Genomic DNA, 24,185 nt, shown 5'->3' with positions numbered 1-24,185 from the left:
TGACCCAAAAGTGGGCATTAACAAGTATTAGCAGCGGGGAAGCTTACAGAAACATGACTCCAGGCCCATTTCGGCCGGGGTCAGTGCTAGCAGCAGCTCAGGCGGACCCTGAATGGGGGGAACGACAGACAGGGAGCAGAAAAGGAAAACACCTTTTTCACATTGTGTTTGACTCCGCTCTTAGAAAAACCCTTTCAGAGGAGTGTTTGAGCGAAGGCCGTCGCAAACATCGCAGGGGAATCTCGACACGTCGGACGCCAGAACAAATGAAGCACAAAGAGGCTTTTCAATGAACCAAGAACTGGGCTCTCTCTCTCTCTCCCTCTTTCTCTCTCTCCCTTTCTCCCTTTCCCTCTCTTTCTCTCTGCGTTTGAATGTTCCAGACCCCGGTGGGCCATAAAGGTCAAGGCAGCGCTTAAGTACATCTGCAAACGTGTTGAGCTTTAACGAATGACTGAATATGCGAGGCTGGAGGAGTGCTTTTCAAGCTTTGTCATTCTGGATCTTTTTGTGCTTTGCGTGACAAGATCAGATGTGCTTCTCACATCAGCAGCTCTAGAGGATATAGTTTCATAACATTTCCTTGGACTTTATATTTTTTATTTTGTTCTCCTTCCCAGCTTAAATCACAACAAGACTTGATTGGATTATTATTTCCCTTGCGATATGACAGTATGGTTGTTAACACAATAGGACATAATCTGCGAATAAAAGTATTTTCACCTCAAGAATTTTCATAGACCTCATCAAACTTCAGCTAAGTCTGTGAGAAACCAACACATACCAACCATTATCTGCAAGTTTGTTCTGACCAGTCTTTGCCTGGAAGAAGGAAATCAGATCTTAGGTTGACAGGGTCCTAATTCTATATCTAAATAACCTCAGGGACAAAGCTAAAAGCCAGGTGTGAACTGAACAAAGTATCTCTAGCTCCAGTTGTGGTTTGTTAACTATCTTAAATTACCCTTTTGTAAATCACCGTGTAACCATAAATTGTAAATTGTATAAACTAACAGCAATATCATGCACACTTATTATGTGACTAGAATATTAACCATGCACTTATTCATGTGTTTGGAGAATCACTCATATGCAGTCTTGCCATGTGGATTTGCAGAAATTTACATTGGACAGCAATAACACATTTCAACATGGCTGATTAAAGGTGATTTACAACAAATATAACAAGCTGTCCATTAGACTCAGGAGAATCCAATTTCACTGCAGAATATGTCTGGTACAAACCACATATTCCTGTCGACCTACACCTTTAATTAACCGCTGTACATGTGCGACTCTCATAAAGAGTACCATAACAGGTCTGTTTCCAAATTGCCATTCATGTCTATGTAAGCCCACATTCAACCATGTAGCCTTGGGGGACTTCAGATCAGAAAGCTACGGTCTTTCAGGGAAAGTCATTCAGGCCCACGGACCTAAGAGCACGTTAGGGTACTGCGAGGGCAGAATCCAGGCTGTGGGGCTTTCTCACATTAATCTTCAGACCTGTGTGTATGTCAAAGGTCTCTGGACAGCCAAAAGCTCACTTTCAGGGTACTGGGAAGAACGGTGATTTTATAAGGAAAGCCCTTGTGAAATTTAAACTGTTACTGCTACGGGCAAGAATAAATAAAAAGCAAATGCAGCTGCAGTCACCAATACGGTTTAGAGGGTTCATAAGGTTCACTCAGGTGATTTATTTTTAGAACACATGTACTGAATCTGGCAGATGCCCCTGACACCACTGTGTAACCCTTTATATTCCGGTCTCTTCTCACACTGAAAGACAGAGATACAGCAAGTTACATGAAGTCAGTGTTTCATTTCATATCATTCATATTTTGCATTTAATATAGAGGCCCAACATGATGCACACACTGCTATTAGAGGGAATGAATCTGGCACACTACAGTGACTTCAAATATAACACTACAGCCAAAGCATATCACACATTCTGGAAAAAAAAAACCATAATGTACTGGCCATGTGAGCACCCTTTATCAGATGAAGGCGGCCATTTTAATTATTTTCAGATTTAACAAACTAAATATTTAAAGGAATGACACAGTATGCCAGCTTACAAGTGCATACATGTAGTGCATAGGCTACATCTCCAAATAAAAACAATTTCTGATTTATTCCTTCAGAATGTTATTTTTTAAATGTAGACATTGAAAACTGTACTTATTTTATAAGAAGGGTAAAATGGTTAACAATTGATATACTATCATGCTTTAAAACATAAAACATTCAAAGTTTATGCAAAAACATATTGCATCTGACTGGAATCTAATTTTGTGTTCTTTAATACTACAAAATAATGTCCAAATTTGTAGATGTAGAAATATATGCAAGCGACCAAGAATCTGTTTTTTTTTTTTTTTAATACAAGTAATAGGTTGACTCTGGTATTTATTTCAATAGGCTGTGTAAGTGCAAGATGTGTTATATACTAAAGTAGCCTCATGAGGAGATTACTTGATTAAACAGAGGTGACGTATTCAGAGGTGAGATTCGGCAAATAAAACCAATAGACGATTGAAGTGTTTCATCTGGAGCCCAAAGCAACCATCCAGGTTTTACATTTCAGCAGAATGTTTATACTGAACTTCAAGAATGAATTTCTGAAGCAGGCCTCGCTCAGTGGAGGTTCTGATAAGATAAGCTATTAAACATGGTTCATCACAGTCATTAAAGGATATATAGCCGCATACATCAGTGTCCTTCTATTAGGAGAAGACACTTAGCCTGAAGTATTTACAGTTGCGCTGATAAGCCTGTCATATTTGCAAATGGGATTTAGCAGATGTTCGGCCTCTTGCGCTGATGCAATCAGCAGCACTGGGCAGGCCGGCGAAGCGGTCTCGCAGCCGAGAGCTCCGCTTAGTCAAGGCATGGAGGAGATACATGACCACCGAGATACTGACATGCCCCCGTTCCCCCCCGAGGCACTTCGGGCCTGCTCCCGCTCCCCAGACCCGTGTGGCGTTTGTTATTAAGAGAACGCAGGGCTATCGCCAGCAGCATCGGCGCAACCCCCGTGAAAACAATGGCGCTGTCATCAGCCACTTTGCAGCGCTGTGGAATGACGCTGGGTCTGGGCTGACAGTCCCTCAGCCACTGCTTATTAATAGCTTCGCCTTACAATGGCAGTGGAGTGAAAAGCCAGCATGCTGTTTAGCCTCCAGTCTAAAATATGTCTACAAGTGTGCAGGATGTTACTCTATATATATATACACACAGTATGTACACACACACACACACACACACTGCTCAAGGCAGTTTTAAGAGGCCAGCACAATCTCCATTCATTCTCCCTGAGTTGGAAAACACAGCCAATTGGAAAAATAATTAAATGTGATAACTGCTGAATGAGAGTATCCTAAGGCTGCAAGTCATAAAGCTGCAGGTGGTATGAGTTAACAAATGAATGAGTAATGTGTTAGTGTGCCGAATTTATCCAAAGGAAATATGTTTCTTTTGTGCATATGATTCCCACTGGTTAAATCTGAAATGGTAGGGGAAGTAGGGTACAGTGTGCTAGAAAATATTTTTCTGTTACAAATCACTCATTAATCCTAGCACGACCAACAGAGATGGGCTTTTCAACGAGCCCCTCAGTATGAGCTGTCATAACCAAAGGGCCTGGTGAATGAGAAACAGACCTGGGGTAACATTCGTTGTGGTGTCATGGTTTTCTGCCATTTATTCAAGTTTTTTCATTTAACTTTAAACGCCTCCAAGGCATCACAAACCATTGGGAAAACCTTCACACACACACACACACACACACACTGATGGATACATTAGCTTGTCAACAACTCCATGACATGGGTGTCAAAGACGAGCACAGGTGTAAACCACACCTTGAGAAAGGAGCATGGCTCACTTAAGTAAACGGACCATAGCTCATCCCTCAATACTTGGCAATACTTCCAGGAGAATAAGTGAATTCCACTCACAAGCTCAACAGTATTTTAGAGGCCCAAGTGCAACTGCTGCTTTTCCAGACCCAGAATTCCCAGTGGATGAGCAACGCTTTCTTTAACAGACTTGCCCAAAAGCAAGGCTACAATTGAACAGACAGCCAAACATGTCTAATGTTTCCCCCCTCTTGTAAATGTACTTGATACATGTTGCAGTACATTCAAATGCATTACATTTGATGTTTAAAGGCACAAGCACAATAACGTATGAAGTTGCATTTCCACTTAATCCAGAGAAGAACTTACAAAGTGAAGCCACTTTCTAATGCTTTCCGGTGTTTCGCAAGGCTCAGGACCTGAATCCGTTTTCCCTCGACATGTAAATATAATACACTGAAAGATACACTGACATGTTCGCTATGGGACACTGTCAACATCCATTCTAGAAGGGCTTGAACAGAGTCAACTTTTCTATTTTTCATTCTCTACTGACAGGGATTCCCAACTGTTTTTCACTTTCTCAACTTTTCTATTTTTCATTCTCTACTGACAGGGATTCCCAACTGTTTTTCACTTTCTCAGTTAATTCCTCAAAGTGCAAAATTAAATGAAATACAGTGAAATCCATAGTGAGTAATCAGAATATTTGAGGTGAAAACAATTACAAGATGCACTTTTGATATGCACAAAACAACAGTAGATTTTTATAGTCCCTGTAATTTTATCTAAATACGTAAACTCTTATCTGCAGCCTATCAAAACCAAGACAGGAACATTACTATCAGCCTGTATTTGTGGAGGATCCCTTAGCTCACAAAAGCATTGGAAGTTATTTTACATTTGAATTCATCTGTTGATTCATTAATATTATGATTTTGCTCCATTTTAATTTGTTGGTGTTTATTTTCATTTTTCCTCATGTGTTCCATTCATCCTGCATGTACCATTCAAATGCAAATTGAGAAAACCATATCAGTGAATTTGGTCTAATCTTTTAAATGCATTTTCCCAGGTTTAGCCGGATATTATTTCTCCATCACGCTGTGCTGTGTTCCACTCTCTCTTTGTGGCAATCTTATTGTGGTTGGAAGTATATTACATGCATACTGATTGAAAATGCAGCCTGGACAGGAAATCAAATAAAGCCAATGACAACTTGACATTGTTTTTATAGGAGGGGATTTCTGTCACGACATATTGTAATGTTCTCTGTAATAGCTGTGCTTCCTTTTAAAAGGTTGCAGCTCGGTCCTAAAATTACAATTTACCTTTAGCATCAAAGCACTTCCCTTTTTGATTTTAACTCATTTGCTCTGATCTGTCAACCAGAAAAATAACCAGAGCCAACTTCAAAGCGCTGCTTTCTGTGCTGAACCTGGCCCGGAACATTCTACCTTTATCCCTTCGCCTAAGGTAAAACGCTCTATTATACGGGAATTGGTTTCATTAAAATAATTGAAATCATTTGAGCAAAACGGGAAGAAAAATACGTTAATAACTATCAGTGTCCTCGTTTCCTAACAATTCTGCCAAAACAGTTTATTCTCTTATAATTAAAAACTTGCACACCGGTACCACAGTGCTGTGTGCATTTTAACTCAACTATTTAATCCTATTGCCATTATCATTCAGAAAGAAATCTAGAGCATACATTTATCAGTGATTCACTGAATTTCATAACTGCGTGAATTCCAAAGAGCTGTATGAAACATTTGGACTGGAAAACAGAGGACTGTACCCCCTTGTTACACACAAAAAATCCACTCAGGTGTGGATTTTTTTGTGGACCTACGACTGCATGAAAGCGCATAACAGCAACTGAGAAAGCAGGCCTTCTCACCCACATAATCTGATAAAACTGGCACACCATTGACCCTTAAATGTGTCCAACCAACCCTGTTAGAGCTTACACCACTTTGCTGACCGTATTTGTGCTCAATGAGAACATGGGGAAAGTCCCAAATAAAAAAGCTGGTGACTTCATACAGAGACTAAAATTAATTAAAACCACACTATCATCAATATAATCTCAGGTTTTGCAATTCATGACGAGGGTAAAAAAAAAATCATCTATCTTTCATGGGGCAGAGAGTTAGCAACCCAATATTTCAGTATCACACAAGTGATCAATGGGCAAGACAGAGGGTGACAGACCCTTCATTTATGGCTACCCTAATTCCATAAAGCCTGAATTTTGGAATGCTAACCTGAAGACAAGAAGCTGATTCCCACCCTTTGGTTGAACTTTCCAGTTGGAGCTGGGCTTACCAATACATCCCAACAGAAACCAAGTCACCTGAGACCCCCTAAACCTCAGAATCTCTGCAGAAGGGGAGCTGGGAAAACCATGAAATAATAGTTTTTTCTATCTGTGCCAAAGTCAGGAAGCTTTCTCTGTTGGCTGTGGCCCACAGGAGCAGGAGCAGGTAATTGAATCCCAACAAACGGCTCCTTATCTGGCAAAGAATCCTACCCCGAGGCTATGTGGTGATTTCTTCTTCCAGTACTGACAGGCAACATAACTCTGAGTGTGGTCAGTGTCTGCCCTGTAAAGCAATGCTACTCTCACACTCAGAGGCACTGCTGTGCTGCTTCTCCCACACCACCTGTGGAGTGTGCGAATGGGGTCTTCCTGGAGCTGCGTCAGAGCGGTTGTTCCAAATGAAGTGACGTCCTCCATCCCCTGATCTGTGTGCGAGTACCACTGTGTAAATACTGAGCTTCTCTGTACAGCACATCGAAACACCACAGCATTATCTGATGTGATTTCATCAAATAAAAGCCTTGGTCAGTTGAAGTCGTACAACTCATGGAATGCATCCTACATGCAGGCATTAGCACGTTTCATTTTACTCTACATGAAAATGTACCATACATTCTTTTCCATGGCTGCTGATCTTGTTCCCACAGTGCAGATGGTTCCTGACGTATATTAATATATTTCTCAGGTTCTCCAGTAAACTCCTGCTTCTTGGCTCAATTGGATTTGACCTGAAAAAGCCCTCTAAATTACAGCACCATCTGGGTTTTGCAACCTGAAGTCAGTATTCACCAGTATTCATGTGTGGACCAACTTTCTTTTTGCCAATATGTGCTAGAGTGGCCTTTATCATCTTGTCTACGCATTACGCTATAAGAGCAATTAAGCAAAGCACTGAAGTCTTCTCAAATGGTGATGTTGAGGAAGGGGAGGGGAGGAAACCCTCAGGGATATCACCACGGTTCCCAGAAAACATAGGTGGTGAATGGATAACAGCAGATTTCTCCTAAAGGTAAACTCTTACACTATGCAGTACGCATCAGTTTGCAATTTACTACATTAAAAGCTGCTGACCTGATCTTGCAGGCCATTACTTTTGTGCATCTTATAAGGAAGTTCGTTCCCTTGGGCTTATTCTTGCATCAGTACTGAAATACTCAGAAATGAGACCACCAAACTGGAAGAAAGGACACCAAGTGATTAGATTGGGGGCCATAGTGAGGCCAGATTTTTCGGAATGGGTATAATCAAGTTAGGGACAGTATCTGCGTATCTCCTATCTCAACATTCCATCTTGCACTGCTTGCTGAGCCTACAGCCTTGAGGAAGGCGTCAGACTTTGCCTTGTGTCAGGAGAAAGAACACAGCAGCAATGAAAGCATAACCTTCTGAAGACTGTCAGAGCATTCTGTGTTTTAAACATCGTCCGCCAATTTTAGGAGAGCTGCACCATGATGGCTTGCTTTCCTGCCATTGACACATATTTGGTCTTTGTTCTTGAGAAACAACAGCAACAGACTGCAAATGAAAATTCCACACATAGAATTATAAACCTGACGTTTGTTTTGTTAGCTTACTTGTGCATGAACTAATGATTCAGAGACTCACAGCTGGCCGAGAAACAGTTGAGTAGCCAATTGTTCAATTACTTTTGTTTCCATGGAAAATGTATAAAAAGTGCTGTAATTAAAAGATTAATGATCCAAACACTATGGCGCCCTGGAAATGGATGGTGGGGGGAGCTATGCATGAAAAGTGCTGTAATTTCTACGAGGTGAAACCAAAATGTATAAAAATACTGTTTAATAAAAGCTGAGAATTTGCACTTTAACCACATGTGATTAAAACCACATTGCTTGATTATAAATCTTGGAGTCCAGAGCCAAATCAAGAAAACATATGTCTTTGTCCCAAAACATTATTGAGGGCACTGTACATTTAACCCTATAAATCAGAGCACTAGTGGGATCTGCGATCCCCAGTGATTTTCTCCATCATTTAAAGACCAAGAATGACTGTTCCTTCTTTCGAGTGCAATATGGGAATCCAACCAAATGATACCAGGCATAATCCAGCATTAATGAATGAATAGTTTCTGATAACCAATTTTGATTCACAAGTCTGTTTTTGTCTGTAGCCAATGAGCTTCATTTGCAATGAGACTGCAGACAGCATAGGTATTTTCACATGTGATATAGATCTCCGCTGATCAGCCGAAGAACAAAGGCTAGATGAAATAAACCACTTCTCTTTTGCTGCACACACTGTGTTTCATTGACATCCAATGTTGTAGTTTCAAGACACACTTAAAATAAGTCGGCATTCCTGTGTACGTGAGCACCCAATGGACCCCCTTATTCCTAATTCTGACCTTCAATTTGAATGTATGACCTCATTTTAACAGTCTCAGCACTGCAGTTGGTATGAGAGCTGTATATAGACTTGATTCACATTTCATCAAGTCATATTTTCCATTTTTCTTTCATGTTCATTTTTTTCTGATTTAGGGACTATTAGTAGTGGAATAATTCCATTCAGCTTTCAACTTAAATTTAATCAAACATGTCCAAAACAACATAGGATCACATATAGACTTTTCCATAACGACTAGACCAACATGACTGACAGCTCCTCTTCCAGATGTAGAGAATAAGCTCCTCTTATTTCACAGAGCTTTAATCAGAACAGAATTGGCTGCATCTGCTTGGAATCCTGCCAACGAATATGTCTAGCACAGCCAAAGGGGCTACAACTAAAATTAACTAATTTTGTACATTTAAAGAACCGTGTATGTTTTTTCAGATGTTAATATTTATTTGTTGAGTCAATACAACACTACAGAACTCCTGTCAGATTATGAATCTAAATTAATTGTCAGTACTCTATGTCTACACCAACACATAAAGCTTCTAGCAATACAATGGTGACCAGCAAAGTACCTAAACAAAAGCTCATAATAGTTAAGAGAGTTTAATCAATTTGCAATTCTCAACAAAATATTTATTAATTTCACATTTGCATTTACACTATGTACATAGTGTATATGGATGGGGTTGTACAAGGTGAGCCTTCACTAAGAGCAATGCAACAATACAGTACATTAAGTCCTTATAAGCCCACCTTTTTCCTTACAAAACCTTGATGGACGTTGTCTGTGATTTCCAAAACATATTTTCCGTATAATCTCAAATTTCCATTTAAGAGAGATTTTAAATGTTCTCCAGGATACAGATACAATGACAGTGTGTCAAATGCTGTAGTAACAATGCCATAAGCTATTAAATTAATGTAAGGTGACATCAGTAGTAAAACATGATTTGTCTCTTCTACAGGAATAAGGCAAACTCTCCATTCAATTCCAGTATTCATGAGTCCATTAGTCCGTCATTTGTATAGTACATTTACTGTGTGTTTGCTGCCATTTAACTGCAAATTATTTTGTTTCTAAAACCAAACTCATTTAATGCATGAGTTATGCATGTATTGTTCTGGAGGAAGGAGCCTCTTCTTCATGACCAATTCTCTTTTTTCCCCAGAACATATTCATATATAAATATATGACCATGAAGTGCACCCAAATGCTAAAAGTGGATACTTATTACAAATGAAATATGTCTGATGTGGAAATATATAGACAGCGATCTGGGGAGACCACATTGTCTCATGCCATGCTGCATGCATTATCTAGGCTATATTAAAGCATAACCATACTTTTTCCATAAATAATAGCACATGATCTGTCTAAAGAAGTATGCTGTGATGTTGCTGGGAAAAGTATGCCTGTCTCAGATGTGAAACCCCTGCACAACCTCATTGTCCTTTACAGATGGCATCTAAGCAAGGAGCCTATTATCAGAATATCTGCCCACCCATCAAGTACCTCTACAAGGCAGACAAATAACCATTATGATAATGTTGTCATTTTGGCTTGAAGTAGTCGACAGTCTATGAACGACAGAGGTCTTTATAAAGTCACTGATGGGTTTTAGAGGCATATCTGAGTTTTCTGCTTTTAAATACAATCATTGTCTAAAAGACGTGGTTTCAAAAAAAAAAAAAAAAAAGAAAAAAAAAAATACATGCCAGTATACCATATGCCATTTATATAGTTTATGGATCATTAATCAGATGCCATCACCGCATAGTTACAGCGTGAGATATCAGGAGAACCGCATAATAAAGAGACCAAAGAGTCTCCTCATTTTACATATGACATCAGTGGGTGACAGCAATCATCTGCAGTCTGTGATGTCGTGGAAGCATGCGTCTAGTACCATGGGAACCTACAGTATGTCTAATAAAATGCTGCAGAAAATTAAGCAGCAAAATTAACTGGTTAATGACCGTAATGTATGCCTTATTTATTTCCAGGACATGCATGAATAAAAGATTGAACTGCACCCACAGTAACAAAATAACATTACACTCTAATCTAATCCAATACTTACCTCCAATTTCACTGCTTAGTTAGTCTCTACTAACAAAAAGACTAGTGTGTGGCATAAAAGATCTCCAAAAAAGTCAGTTAGGCCAGCTGCCAGCTTAGGGTATAAGGAGTAGACTTTATACAGCACAGCTAATCATTAGTAGGCTTTTCTATAATTTAACCATTATACATTCCTTTAAACATTACAAAGCACTCATAAAACAATGATCCAATATAGAGTTCGACCTCACAATTTATTATTAATTCAAAACCTTAGCCTCAACCCTTACTTTTGTACTTAGTGGTCCCAAGACCATATATACTTTACAATATATCACTAGTATTCAGCAAAAAAAGTAAAAATTCATCTATATTCTTTATGATGAAGACAATAGGTGAATATATGTCAACAAACTAGTAATAGGCAAACATTTTTCAAAATAAATTGCTTGTGATTTTTTTAAACTTTATTTGACCTAAAGTCAATGACATTGGCCATATGTGCCATGCCACTTGGATTGACAGCAAGGTCCTCACTCCCTCTGGTACTGGTATTGGCCAATTATCAAATGTGTCAATCAAAAAAGGCACCCAAACATTACTGCCCACATACTCTTTGCTCAATGCTGCTTGGTCCTGTCGGAGGCCAACATGTAGGCATACAATATGTGGAAACATTCTCCTGGAATAGCTCAGCCTCCAGGAAAAAAAGAGCCAAGTACCTGGGGATGTAGGGATCAGTAAAAAAAAAAAAAGAGGTACTTCAGTGGAAAAGAGTTTTGGAAAAAGGGGAACGACATGACTGAGTTACGATGAGGGCATGGGCATGTTCAGTGCCGAGAGCCGGGAGCTAGCCTCCGACAAGCGTAAGCGAAGTCCCTGATGTTATGAGTCCGCGTTTAGAATTCTAATGTTTCCAGAAGTGGCAGACAGAAAAAACTACCTGCCACAGGGGCTGGTGGAGAAAAAAAGATCATTTTAGACCCTAGACAGCAGCCTCTGAAAAGAATAAGGCATTCATCCACAATGACTTCAGGTACTGGATTGTAAGTATGTAGCAAGTGCTCCAATTTGCCTCAAAAAACTTGAATGGGAGCAGGTTTGTCTCTCACACAGTGGGCAGGTCTTGTTTCATGACTGTCAAATAAAATAACTCTTGAGGTGACATGAAACATTAGCAGTGACATACTGTAGTAGCAAGGAAAATAGTCCAACGTGACTCAGCATCCCACAAACTGGCAGATGCCGCATTACTGATCTGTACACATTCATCAAGAAGCAACAGCCCCATGTAAGCATGCAGGTCTGTTTCATCAAGCTCCTTCCAACTATTGCCAATCACACGTCTCCTTTCCTTGCTCATCATCACACACAGCACAATTTTGCTTAATAGACTGAGTGAAAATCTCAAAAGCAGATTTTATGTCTTGGTCATGTGACACTGCGTATCTGGTTGGCCCTGGGGCCATTCTTATTCTGTTCTCGACATGTACTCTGCCCTGTCTCTCATAAGGAGCTGAGAATCATGATATATTGCCTTTTTTTGACATGCTGATGTCATAGCTTTGAGGGACGCCCTCCTCATCAAAGCTTTCTCTTTTTCCAGTCAATAGAAACTAATGAGTTCCATGAGCTGTGAGACATTTTGCCTCCAACAGTAATAGAAAGGTACACCATATCTGATGATTACAGGAGACCCAGTGATGAAGTGCACACAAAATGTCACTATTTACCCAATGCAGTGGGTAAGGCAATGAAAAAAGCCACTGTGTAGAATTAGGCCATCCAGCTCTAGCTTGTGCTAAAGCGGTACTTGCCCTGCAGCACATACCGTGTAAGATGAAAAAGTATTGACAGTGCAACTCCAATAGTTCAACAAAGTTGCTCAAACAAACTGATTGAAAAAGTTTTCTCTCTCTCTATCTCTCTTTCAATCTCTCTCTGTAGTACTCATTTACTCACCTGTTCTATTCTCTTTATCTACTTGGCTCAAGGGAAGGGAGGACTCCACTCACTGAACAGACACATACAGGCAGAGATGGAACCAATTCCACTTTTCAACCACTTTTCATTACGCATCTCCAAACACCCCAAGCTAATAATTCTGTATATTTGCACTCCACTGGAAAAACTAAATACGAGCCAAAATTTTTATGTGCAAGTGCATAGAGACCAATATATATGGCATGTCATAGAGGAATGTCTTTCAAAATTCAATCAATTTGATCGGCAACATTATGCACACAAGCAGCTAAGAAACGCAGCCCAAAAATAACTCTGTATTCTTAAGCAAGATCAACGAGTGGCACTCGCCACCGCACCCGGCAATAACCTCCCACTGGGCAGCGTATTCAGACTGCCGAGGTGCAGAGTTGACGTGGGGACAGAGAGATTCTTGTTTTGCATTCGCCTTCCTTCTTTTTTTGGCCCCACCTTTTTCGAGCGTTCGTCTCCTGGATCCTGGGATGTGCTGCAGCCCGTCTCTCCACACGTCACCCCTGTTGCTTTGTCTCGGCCCGCAAGCAGAGGGAAGCTGCTGATTTACAGAGCCGAAATGGCGAGATAAGCCTGGTCTGGTGCAAGGGCAGGACGCGCCACTACAGCATTCCTAATGGGAAAAAAAACAGGCTTCTGTCATGTCACTGGCACGTTTTTATAAATGAGGTCTGCACAAGAGAGACTAAGAATGAGTGTGGCAAAATCCAAATACATATTCCACACTGTTCCATGACTTGAGCAAGCATGGTCTTTAATGCTGTTAGCAGCATGATTACAAAACCAGACTGCAGGTTGAAGAAAAACCAGTAGTTTCCAACAAGTGGATAATACACTCTCATTACAGTACATGAGCTGATGTGGCCACAGAAATGCTCATACTGTATGTCTGTGTGACTAATCGGTATGGAGGTAGTCTATCCTTAAAAGCCTTAACCAGGCAGACTGATTGCACAGGTGTGGCAAAATGTGGTTGCCCTAGTCATTACCAACCCAGACTTGAACCCATCAGAATCTAAACAGTGGAAACACCAATGAAACCAGTGTCTGGCCACCCCTGGACATTGACACTCCCTACCCCCAAACATAGTAATGATCTCTTCCCCTATTTACAGTCAAAGATGCATAAAAAAACTGCCATGATCAGACCTAGCATTTCAACATATAAAAACAGACACACGGCTTCCATTTTTTTCAGATTTGGCTAACGTAGTGGTGAGAAATGAAGCAAATAAAAAAATTTCAATTGATAATTTGTAAAAATTTACTTTAAGGAACATAGTGCAGCCAAAATAATTTGTTTTATTTTAATGCATCTCAGCATTAAAAGCTTCCATAAAAAAGTTATATGAAATACAAGATTTGGCAAATGCGTGCTTTTTCTGTCGGTACGGTACTTACAAAAAGCACATCCCGTCTAGGTTCTGTAGCCATTTAGAAAGACGGTCAGCAACACAATGTCCTCAAATGGTTTCATTAGCAGTGCGGTTCAGGAAGAATAATATATACACTGTCTGGTGAGGCGGGTCAGAGGATACCTGCTGCTTTTTGATGTCTGGGGCCGGTGCTCTTGTTGGTCCGTAATGAAGGAGGTCACATGGTGTTTTATATGTGCATATATGCCTAGCCGTCATGCTCATTTCACTTTATTCTGGCTTCCAAACTTCTCTAAATGTTACGGTAGCTCTGTAGCCAAGCCTCCAGAATTAGGGAGCCAGGTTGTTAATCGCACAGGGGAATAGGGGCAGAGGGGGAGAGGGTTCACCCCTCAAACAGATGTCACAGGTGGAGCAGCTGAAACCACGCTGGGGCACGTCGGCAAGTCGAAATGCACTCCGCGTAAAATGGAGCTTCTGTACCCAATGAGCCTCGCAGCTTTAGTCCAAAGTCAACAGGCTGGCCTCTCAGACAGACGCTAACTGAGAGGGCAGTGTTTAATGACTGCGACTGCTTCGCTGGCTTTTCCTCGCCTTGTTGTGGCAAAACCTCACTGCTGCCACTAGCAGCCCAGGGAGCGGTTCACTCACTGAACAGCGATGGGCATGGCTGCTCCTCAGTCGCAAGCAGAAAGAGCAGATAATAAAATCTGCACGGGCAGTATTTGCAGATATAAGAATACGTTATTATTTCCATGTGAAAGTAGAAATGCAAGGTTTCTTCTTACTTTTTTCCCCACTATTGCTAGGTGACCAAAAAAGTATGCTTACACAATCAGTGACATAATTAACATGTCCCAAAAAAGCAGTGGCATAGATGTCATTTTAAAAGGAAATGGGGTGAATGACCTTCATTCAATGAACTATGACTATGACTAAAGGTAGGAAGACAAAACAAATAATCCAGATCACATGCAAATCATGTTACAAAAAGAAGTTCACTGAATTTATGAAAACACATTCACTGTTGTTTTGCAATGCATACAGAGTTAAGAATATTTTTGTACTTTTCTAAGTACCGAATGTCTTTTCCAGAACAGCTCAACATTTCCATTTCCACTTCCATTTAAAGGGCTAAAAGGAGAACAGAAACCAGGGGGTTCAGCCTTTTTACTGTGAAAACAGCAGTACAGTATGCATCATGCCCTCGAAACAACAGACAGCCCTTATTTCATAATCTGTTATATGGAGACTAGATACTGTAAATGACACATGTAACTTTAACGGTTTAATAAGGTCTGTTAAAAAAACAGCTGGACTGTTTTGGCAGTTATGTATGAGGCATTGGCCAAAATGCACAATTGGATTTGTGAATTACTAATAATTTCTGAAAGTATAAAATTACATAGATATTTATATAATAGTAACACCGGATAGATTTATTGAATTGCCACTATTCTTACCTAGAAAAGCACATTTCCTGAACTGTTTGAAGTGCCTGAAAGTCAGGGATATGTGGTGTAATTTATACACTGTAATCTCCTTTTTATTCACAACCCATATGCATTATTTATGTCATGAATTAATACACTGTGTTCAAAGTCAACAGCACATTCTTCACTGAGATCCAGATGGACTTAATCCACCATAAATACACAATGATTCCTACTTAACCTTTCATGAATGCGGTGCAGAACCTTTGGGAATCCTGATTTCCAGCACAAAAAGGTATTGGGACACTGAGGAAATGAGAGCGACATATGGCTATTTAATATAATGAGATAATTATAAATTATTATTCCTCATTCTTCCTTTCATAGCATAATCATTTAGTATTCTCCAGTGTACATGGCACTGTACAAATACTATCAACGATGTGAAAGGGCCATTTAATATCAAAAATCTTGCTTTTCTAGCACTGAAAACAGAACAGATGTGTCGAACAGTTTGTAAAACTGAAGGGAAAAGGTTACTGTCATTATAGTCTACACACATAAGAATAGTATAAAACTACCGAACAAGCAATTATGAAAAGAACCTACCATCTGCAAACTGCGGTCATAACACAACAGTATTTAATGTATTGCTCAGTTTTATTTAAGGCTTTCGTCACATAAAATGAAACAAAGCGAGAATTTTTGGGTTCGTCAATTAATCACCATTATTCAAAAACAGTCATTAAATGCTGCATACATTAGCAGTCTCCTCAGGCAAATGCACCGAGGGCTCACTTTCTGAACAACAAACGCTCAGATGCCATCCTCCCTCCCAGTCACCAAGCAACAGTGTTCCCTCAACCTTTGAAATGAGATCTCGTGACCCTATCAGCAATAAGAGCACAAGGATAATTTGACAAATGAATAAATGAGCACTGCAAATGTAACACACCTGTTTATACATTCTTAAAAGATCTACCACCAGCTAATGTGCCAGACTCAAATTTCCTGCCGATAATTGGCGTGTGAGAGAGAAAGGACGCTAGTGTTTACACTTTAACTGGTTCATTTCTGTGCTGCTGGGAGACAATAAGGTGGCTAACAAAAGCCTGCTTGGGCACAGAAAAGCCCAGCTATGGCAGCGGCTGGAATAAACACTTACTACCCTAAAGACTACACTTACCAATATGAGGGGATATCCTGTTTATCATGAAAAATTCTAACAGTATTCATTTAGGCATTACTTTTATAACTGTAGGATGATACACTTTAAGATAGGTATCGATAGTACTGTAAACACAGAGAAAGTCAATCGGGGAATGCCACAATGCCGGTTTCACACGGAAACATTAGGATTGTAATTATTTGGGCCCAAAGATTTAGATTTTATTTATGGATAAATGTATTCCGATTTATGCACAATGCTTAGCCCAGTGACACGAATCCAGCTGAAAGACATAAAATAAATATTACTCCACTGGTCACATTTCAGAGACCTATACGGTCCACAGACATGTACAGCACCTTAAAACACCACACAGCCTGTTTAAAATGGCACCTGTGCATACAGCATTTTATTTTTAGCAGACCTCGTAAAAGTTGAGAACTGCACCAGGCTTTCCACGAACCATAAATTAAACCGAGTTCGATAAAAGGTAGGAGCAGGTACCGCCTCGGATGGAGCGAAACCTCAGCACTTCCCTTCTGCCCCCCTCCCCACCACCTCCCACCCCTAACGCCCCAGATTTCCACACACAAAAAAAAAATAAACAGTCGCCACCGCTCGCCCAACGCTCATGACCTCACACTTACGGCTATTTGCTGAGCCAACCGCCGGCCGGCTGAGCTCCGGTGTCTGGTCTGGTCGGTCGCGTCACGCGCCAGATGTGGCTTCGCGTCACAAGGGCCGCATTAATCCCCGGCCCGCTCGTCAGCCACCTTTGGCTTAGCCGCCGGATGGGCTCCAAGCCACAGCATTGTAAAGCGCACGGCCCCAGAGGTTTCCAGATAGGAGCGCTCACCCCGTAACTCTATATTTTGTGTAGGAAATGAGTCATAAATTGAGGGAGCTCCTTCGCTGAACGTGAAAGCCAGGACACAGAGAAGGGTCTGTGACCGCCAGGGAGGCGTAGAGCAGTACTTACTGCACTGCTCTCTGGATCTGGACTAACACAACCTGATCCAAAAACAAAAAAAGCTCATGAGTGTACCTTTTCATGCAAGGAATGGGTGATAAAAATGCTAATGTGGAACAACAGCCAAACAATGTTTATCTAAAAAATGTAATAACAACTTAAAAGAAAGACTAATTGCATAGAAATTCAAAGCACAATACATAATTATTAAAATTAATAAATACTGTAATATTGGGGCATACTGTACAATTTGACACACTGTAGTTATTGACATTTTTTTTTAAAAGCAGGAAAAATTATAATGCACGACAAAGCATAGTTATGGTACTGAACTGTTACAAAGCTAAACAAAGCGTACATACCTATCTGACATGGCTGACTCCCTCAAAGTAACTACAGTTCTTTCACTGTATCACTACATGTTCATTCATTGTTTCCACTTATAAGGATATCGACCAACATCCAAGCCAATGAAAAGTGCCCATTATTGTTTAAACTATGAAAACAAAGGGCAATGAGGAGCTGAATCTTTTTCAAACAAATAACCCTTTACAGAACTAGAAAACCATGAGTGAAACTAGGAAACCTCCACATACACGCTAAGGGCTCAGGAACTGAAGCAGTATGCTAGACACAGAAGAGCAGGGTCAGGGGTGGGCGATGGGCGCTTGAAAGTGTTTGGAAAGTGGGCAGTGGGGGTGTGTGGGCAGTGTAGGGGTCTTCCCTCAAGTACCCTCACAATAAAAGAAGAAAAGCAAGACTGCAGAGGTTTCAATATTCTCATGGTTCACAGCAGTATCAAAGCTGAACGATGTACCGTAAATATATGTTGGAGGTCCCTGAGGGAGACTCAGAGAAATGATTATAAGTCTTTACTAACATGTGCCTCAGAGAGGAAGAGATCTCAGGGTAATTATGGGCTTTATCTTTGTTCTTTTACAGCCACTGGTGACAGTAAACAGGACAGCACACATATTACTGTCACACATTAAAACTGCATAGGACAAAGGGGAAGCAAAAGAACACAATAACCTCTTCTTCTTTTGAAGGAATCAAGATTCCTGAGACTAAGCCTAGACCAGGGTTGTCCAATCTTATCAGAAAAGGGTCAATGTGGGTGCTGGGTTTTGTTGTAGCACTACAACATCAGATTCAACTAATTAACTAATCATGGTCTTCAACCTAGATAAGTACAGTTAGGTGTCTTAGTGCTGGGTGGACACCCCTGGTCTGCACCAATCAATTAATTCCCATATTTCATATATTATATATGATATATATTGATAAGCACACATGCATGTTTGAAATATCTATTTCACACAAGGATGAGCCTACAATTAAAATGTCACTTTCGGACCATAAAAAACGTAATGAGAAAACATTCCATACTTCCAGTGTGAACGCCTCCTTAAGGCAATAGGACCATGACCACAGTAACTGTGGGTTTAGGGCATGTTTTTTGCACTTCCTGGTTTGTCATTACAAGCTGATGATTTATGTGAACCATTAAGCTGCTGCACAGACCTTGCTTGCCCATTTCCTGATAATGGGTATGTTGTAATCACTCTTTAAACGAAACCTATTAAGAAGCTGATAAAACAAAACTATCACTGCATGGACCATTTGATATAATTTACAGACCGTTCTGCAACACCATTTAAAAGTGCTACCAGGCTTCAGCTACAACTATGTCACAGGATATTTAAATGCCAAAGGAGCACCCAAGCTGTTCTTTTCCCATTCCTTATTGCTGTAGACAAAACATGTATATAGTATTGAAGTGAACACTGAACTCCAGAACAACTGAACTCCTGGACCCTGCCCATTACTCTCCATTTATAAATGCAGCCGCTCAATCAAATCTAAAGGCAGGCATGCTGGCTTTATCTCCCTCTCACCCTCAGCATAGATGTTCCTGCAGGAACATTCGCAGATTGTGGAACTATTTATCACAGGCTGATATGAGCTATGAGTTTGAATCTCAGACTGGTTACATTTTCCACATTTTTCTGTCTCTTAGGGATGGTAAACATCCGGGTTTATTTTGGAAAATGAATACCAGCAGGTGTTGAAAACGTCCAAGTAGCAGCTAGCGTCCGCCGCCGCCCAGCTACAGGGGATCTCCAGGGAGGGATGCCTGTCAGTGTCTCATCTTCTCACTATAGGCTGCAAGACACAGCATCACAGCCAGCAGTGTTTTCAAACAGAAAATCTCGTTCTCTGAAGGGTCATGAAATACGGAAGAGCTCCCTGGACCAGTTCCACACACACCAGCGTCAGCAGACTACATCTGCGTTTCCCCCTCACAGATGGCTAAACAGCAGCCCCCTTGGCGTGGTTCCTCTGAAGACATCACCATTAGCAACCAATATTATCTTCTGTTTATTATGGTGCTGGCATTGAGGACTGCTGTTCTGCTATACTCCAGAGAGCAGTCCCATTCACCCACCCAAGCATCTCCCAGCCCTAATCCCAATGGCCACATATTAATCTACATCAATGAAATAATCAGCTCTGAGAACTGGGGACACTCTAAAATAACACACAGTTCCTACATTACATCCTCCAACTCTTTTTCACTGGCACACCCAAAGTCTGCCTGCTGTGTGCACTGTCCACGCACTCTCAACACGATATAGGCTATAAAACAAAAATACAAAGAGTGGCTAATGTGAAAATGTCCTGCAATATCCCTAATTAATCTTGAGAATAAAACCATATAGAATTTCAATAGAATTTCATTTCTTGGTGTACATGCCATCGGTATACAGTATTCACTTTTCAGTAAAGAATTATGCACACGTACAAGCAAACCCATTTGCCATTGCTGACAGCAAACCACTGAGCAGCCTTAACGCAATGGTGATTATACTGGCACTCCCGGTGCTAACAGGTATAAAGATCATGTTAAAAGGTCTCGAAATAGCGATGAATGGAAGAAAATGACAGCCCGTGAGGAGGGACTCCAATAACTCCCCTCCTCCCCTGATCTTATCAGCCAGTCACCATTACAGGTAATGAGCATCTCAGGCCTACACTGCTGGCCCCTGGGGAAGGAACACTGGGCTCTGCACAGGAAGAAAGGCCAGGGGCAGGGCCTTCCTCAAGCAGAAGGCTTTGATAATACCGTCAACCCATTTCCACAATGCAGCTGTCCACATTTACTTCAGTCTACATTATGTAATACTATATAACGTTATGCAAACGCAATAGATTAAGAACATTTGAGTAACATTTTCTTTATGCGGTGCGATTGGTGTTGAGATATGCAAGCAATTAATTTACTCTCTAAGTGCGCCGCCACCACAGACAGTTTCCTGGGAGTGGACACGCAAACTAAAGTTCAGTGCGTTCCCCCCAGACCGCAACAACCTTTAGTGTTTAGTTTGGTTCTGTCTGCTAGCTTTGTCAAACAGACTTTTTACTCCCCCCTGAGTCACCACTTTTCTGAACTACGTCCAGTCTTTCCACCATTGGCTCCTTCAGCTAACCTTTACTTTCAGTCACAAAATGTTTTGTCTGAACATTTCCTGGCTCTTAGTTTTGCGGTCTTCACAGACACCAAGGAGGGGAATTACTGTGGCACATTCAAACCTTTTATTTATTTATTTTTTTAAGTGTCAGAGTTTCTAATTAAGCTTAGCTTTTTAATAAATAGACATCATGAATGCCGAAATAGACCAGTAGTAATTTCTATACATATGAAACATTACCATTTACATAAAGGAAGAGGAATGTTTTTCACTGCGTTTCTAATGTATACATTCACAGGTGTACATCTGCAACATTTGGCCATCAACCAAGGTAACATAATTTTAAGGCAGCCATACTGTACGAAAAAAAACGAAATTACTCAGACCTAACCCAAACAAACTGTGGTCAGTTAATTTTCTTAAATATCATTTTTCATTTATATGTTCAGTGAAAACGCAACGTGAGACACAAAGAGATTTCAGTTGCGACTAGAGTTTGAGTTTATATTGGAACTCCCTCAGGATCCATAAGAAGCACTGTGAGCTAATTTAGGAGGTTCCCCAGGGTCAACCTCTGACCAGCTGGTCACAGAAATATAATTTTATGGGCACGTAAATACATTTTTATCAGAAAACAAACACTAATAACTCATAACCCATATACACATTACATAATATTACACAACTATATGGGGTATGAGGGAACAGGTAAACCAACACATTGTGCAGGCCTTATCACTAGCCTATATTTTTTTAAAATCTCACAAAAAAGCAGTTATTCTGTACTTTAGCTAATTTGGTATTTTCAATTACAATTCATCTCATCACTTTCTTTTAAAATAGACACTGCAGTCCTTGCCAACCATGTAAACATAATATGATTAATAAAAAGTAGTAGACAATAAGTAGATAATTCTCTAAGGATGATGACTAATAAACACTTTATAGATAGATAATGCACCTCTCATGACCACAATAATATTTTATACATAAAACTATTAACAATGTAAACACATTTTTTTCTCTTGTATACATTTAATATATATAGTGAATTACATTCAGTATACATTCTATTAGATCCATTATATACAATATATACATCCAAATTAAGGTAGCAAAGCAAAGACCAATTGAGTCTGGACATCTATGTATGGAACACAATGGTTTGGACTTCCCCTTAGGGTGTAGGTTCCAGTTAAAACCACATCAGACAACAGAACATTTCTGATAATGGGCACTGTAGAGAGCAGGGAACCATAAATTGCAGCTTCCTGTGGAAAGTGCCCATATTTCAATTCAGGCTCTTTCTCACAGGAAGTGGGCTGATCAACAGCTGTTGGTCACCTACATCTGAACTCCTCGAGCCTCGTGCTTTGGTCCCCTTTCAAGTTCCACAAAAGCATTCACACAATTGGCTGAAATTTGCATTTTACGGTCCAGGCCTGAGTCGGACGGCAGTGCCAGGAAGTGGGAGGAGAGCGGAGAGGAAGCTCCGCATCAAGGGAGGGCGGTGCCGGCCGTCGAGTCCAGCGTTAAACACGCTCGCTCACAAAGGGACGCTCCGCGGAAACAAACGCGAGCCGTCCTGTCCGCCGCTCGCGGACGTGAAACGCAAACGCGGGTGACAAATTGGCCTGATGGGCCACAGAATCACAGCCATGAAGCCGTCTGTCACACACCGTCCCGGGCTACAAACACAGCGCATCCAGAGGATTAAAGTTTAGATGCATCACATTGTTCGCAAAGAAATGGGCAGTGACATGAGAAGACATTCCGCAAAATGAGACCGGAGGGAAACTGCTTTATTTCATTAAACAAAAGTCTTATCGGGGAGCCATACAACAACACAAACGTAAGTGTGTTTGACAATCTGAAAAACGGGCGCCATTTCACGTGGAAGAAAGCCCATTTTAACTCAGCTTCAAAGGGAATCATTGCCCCGAATCAAACCACAAGTCACATTCGCTGCTTTTAAATTAGAGCAGTGAAAAACATTTGTCTAAAATCACATACCACCAATCAATTCATATAACGTGGAGGAGTACAAAGGACGCTCTTATTGTAGGAACAAGACCGTGTCAAAAACACCAGCCATTTTGTACTTTTAGTTTTGACCAAAGGTTAAAGGAAGAGGCATCTCAGAGTTCTTTATTTTTGGTTGCAGGGTCTGCCTTAGAGCATTTTTATTCCTTTAGCACATTAAACAAAAATATTTTTTGAACGTGCTTCATGAAACAGATTAATTTCAATGGCCAACACTTCAGATGGACAAAAAAACCTATGCCCATTAAAATCTATTAAGGAGAATTATAAAAACCAATTCCAATATTAGGAGCAGTGAAAGGTAACACTAGAATACGTATGGTTACATTTAGAGGTATGCCGTTTCTTCAGGTGCAGTCTCCCTGAATATAAACCAATCAAATAAATGAACAGGTTCTGTGCTGAAATGAAAATACTGAGAAATTTACAGGTGATCACTTTGATTAGGCATCATGAAGATATTCTTTAGATTTCATTCATTGGGTTTTTTTCTTTTTTGGCAATACTCCATTTTTTCTCATCTTTAAATCTGGAACATGCAGTCAAATTTCCAGACCCGTCTCAGTGATGCAATCAATCTGGGCAAATATAGACAATCACGCATCCTCCACAGAATCACATTCTGCCCAACCACCCACTTTCATAAATGCAGTCCACCCGGGTGACACCATAATGTGTGGTCCTATGGGGCAGTGAGCTACAACTGGGGCTCCGGCATCAGACTGAGGGGCCCCTAACAGTAAAACCTGTTTGAATAGAACAGGCCATGCAGAAGCCCTCCATTTATATAGAGAATATTTCAGAGAATGCCAAAGATCCTTTCATTTATTTGAATAAATATCTCCTTTCAGTTCTGCCCAGATATAATCTAACCACGATGTTCTCAAATTTATGAACATATTACATGTTTTTTCCCTTAAATAAACGTTGTTGAGAAATTTCAGCTCCGACAGCCTTGCGAGCCACATAAAGCATAACACAGGCTTAAACGTTTGACCAAAAGTGAAGAAAATGATCGTAGTTAGACCACGGGCCGGTTTAGTCATTGCCCACAATCTAAAGGTTATTGCACTTGGCTTCTCCTGTGTGTATGTCTGTCCTGTCTGTCTGTCCAC

At 40.5% G+C, this 24,185-nt stretch overlaps 1 protein-coding gene across 7 annotated transcripts in view; it reads right to left on the bottom strand.

The window, feature by feature from the left end:
- The window catches only part of sulf1 (sulfatase 1), a 104,269-nt gene that overhangs the window by 65,480 nt on the left and 14,604 nt on the right, over positions 1 to 24,185 (bottom strand). For 4 of the 7 annotated variants that reach the window (XM_064333037.1, XM_064333036.1, XM_064333039.1 and 1 more), the window contains one exon: positions 13,046 to 13,220. The exons of 2 other annotated variants lie outside the window; for them this stretch is intronic. In XM_064333037.1, the coding sequence (XP_064189107.1) occupies positions 13,046 to 13,220 (175 nt within the window). Of the gene's footprint in view, positions 1 to 13,045; positions 13,221 to 14,008; positions 14,165 to 24,185 lie in introns of those variants that run through there. One more of the 7 variants, XM_064333038.1, reaches the window with a different exon arrangement.

Source organism: Anguilla rostrata, chromosome 4, assembly GCF_018555375.3.
Source record: "Anguilla rostrata isolate EN2019 chromosome 4, ASM1855537v3, whole genome shotgun sequence".
In the NCBI taxonomy this organism is placed as follows: domain Eukaryota; kingdom Metazoa; phylum Chordata; class Actinopteri; order Anguilliformes; family Anguillidae; genus Anguilla; species Anguilla rostrata.
Note: the sequence above shows the minus strand (reverse complement) of the source record. Positions and strands in the feature narration are given on the sequence as shown.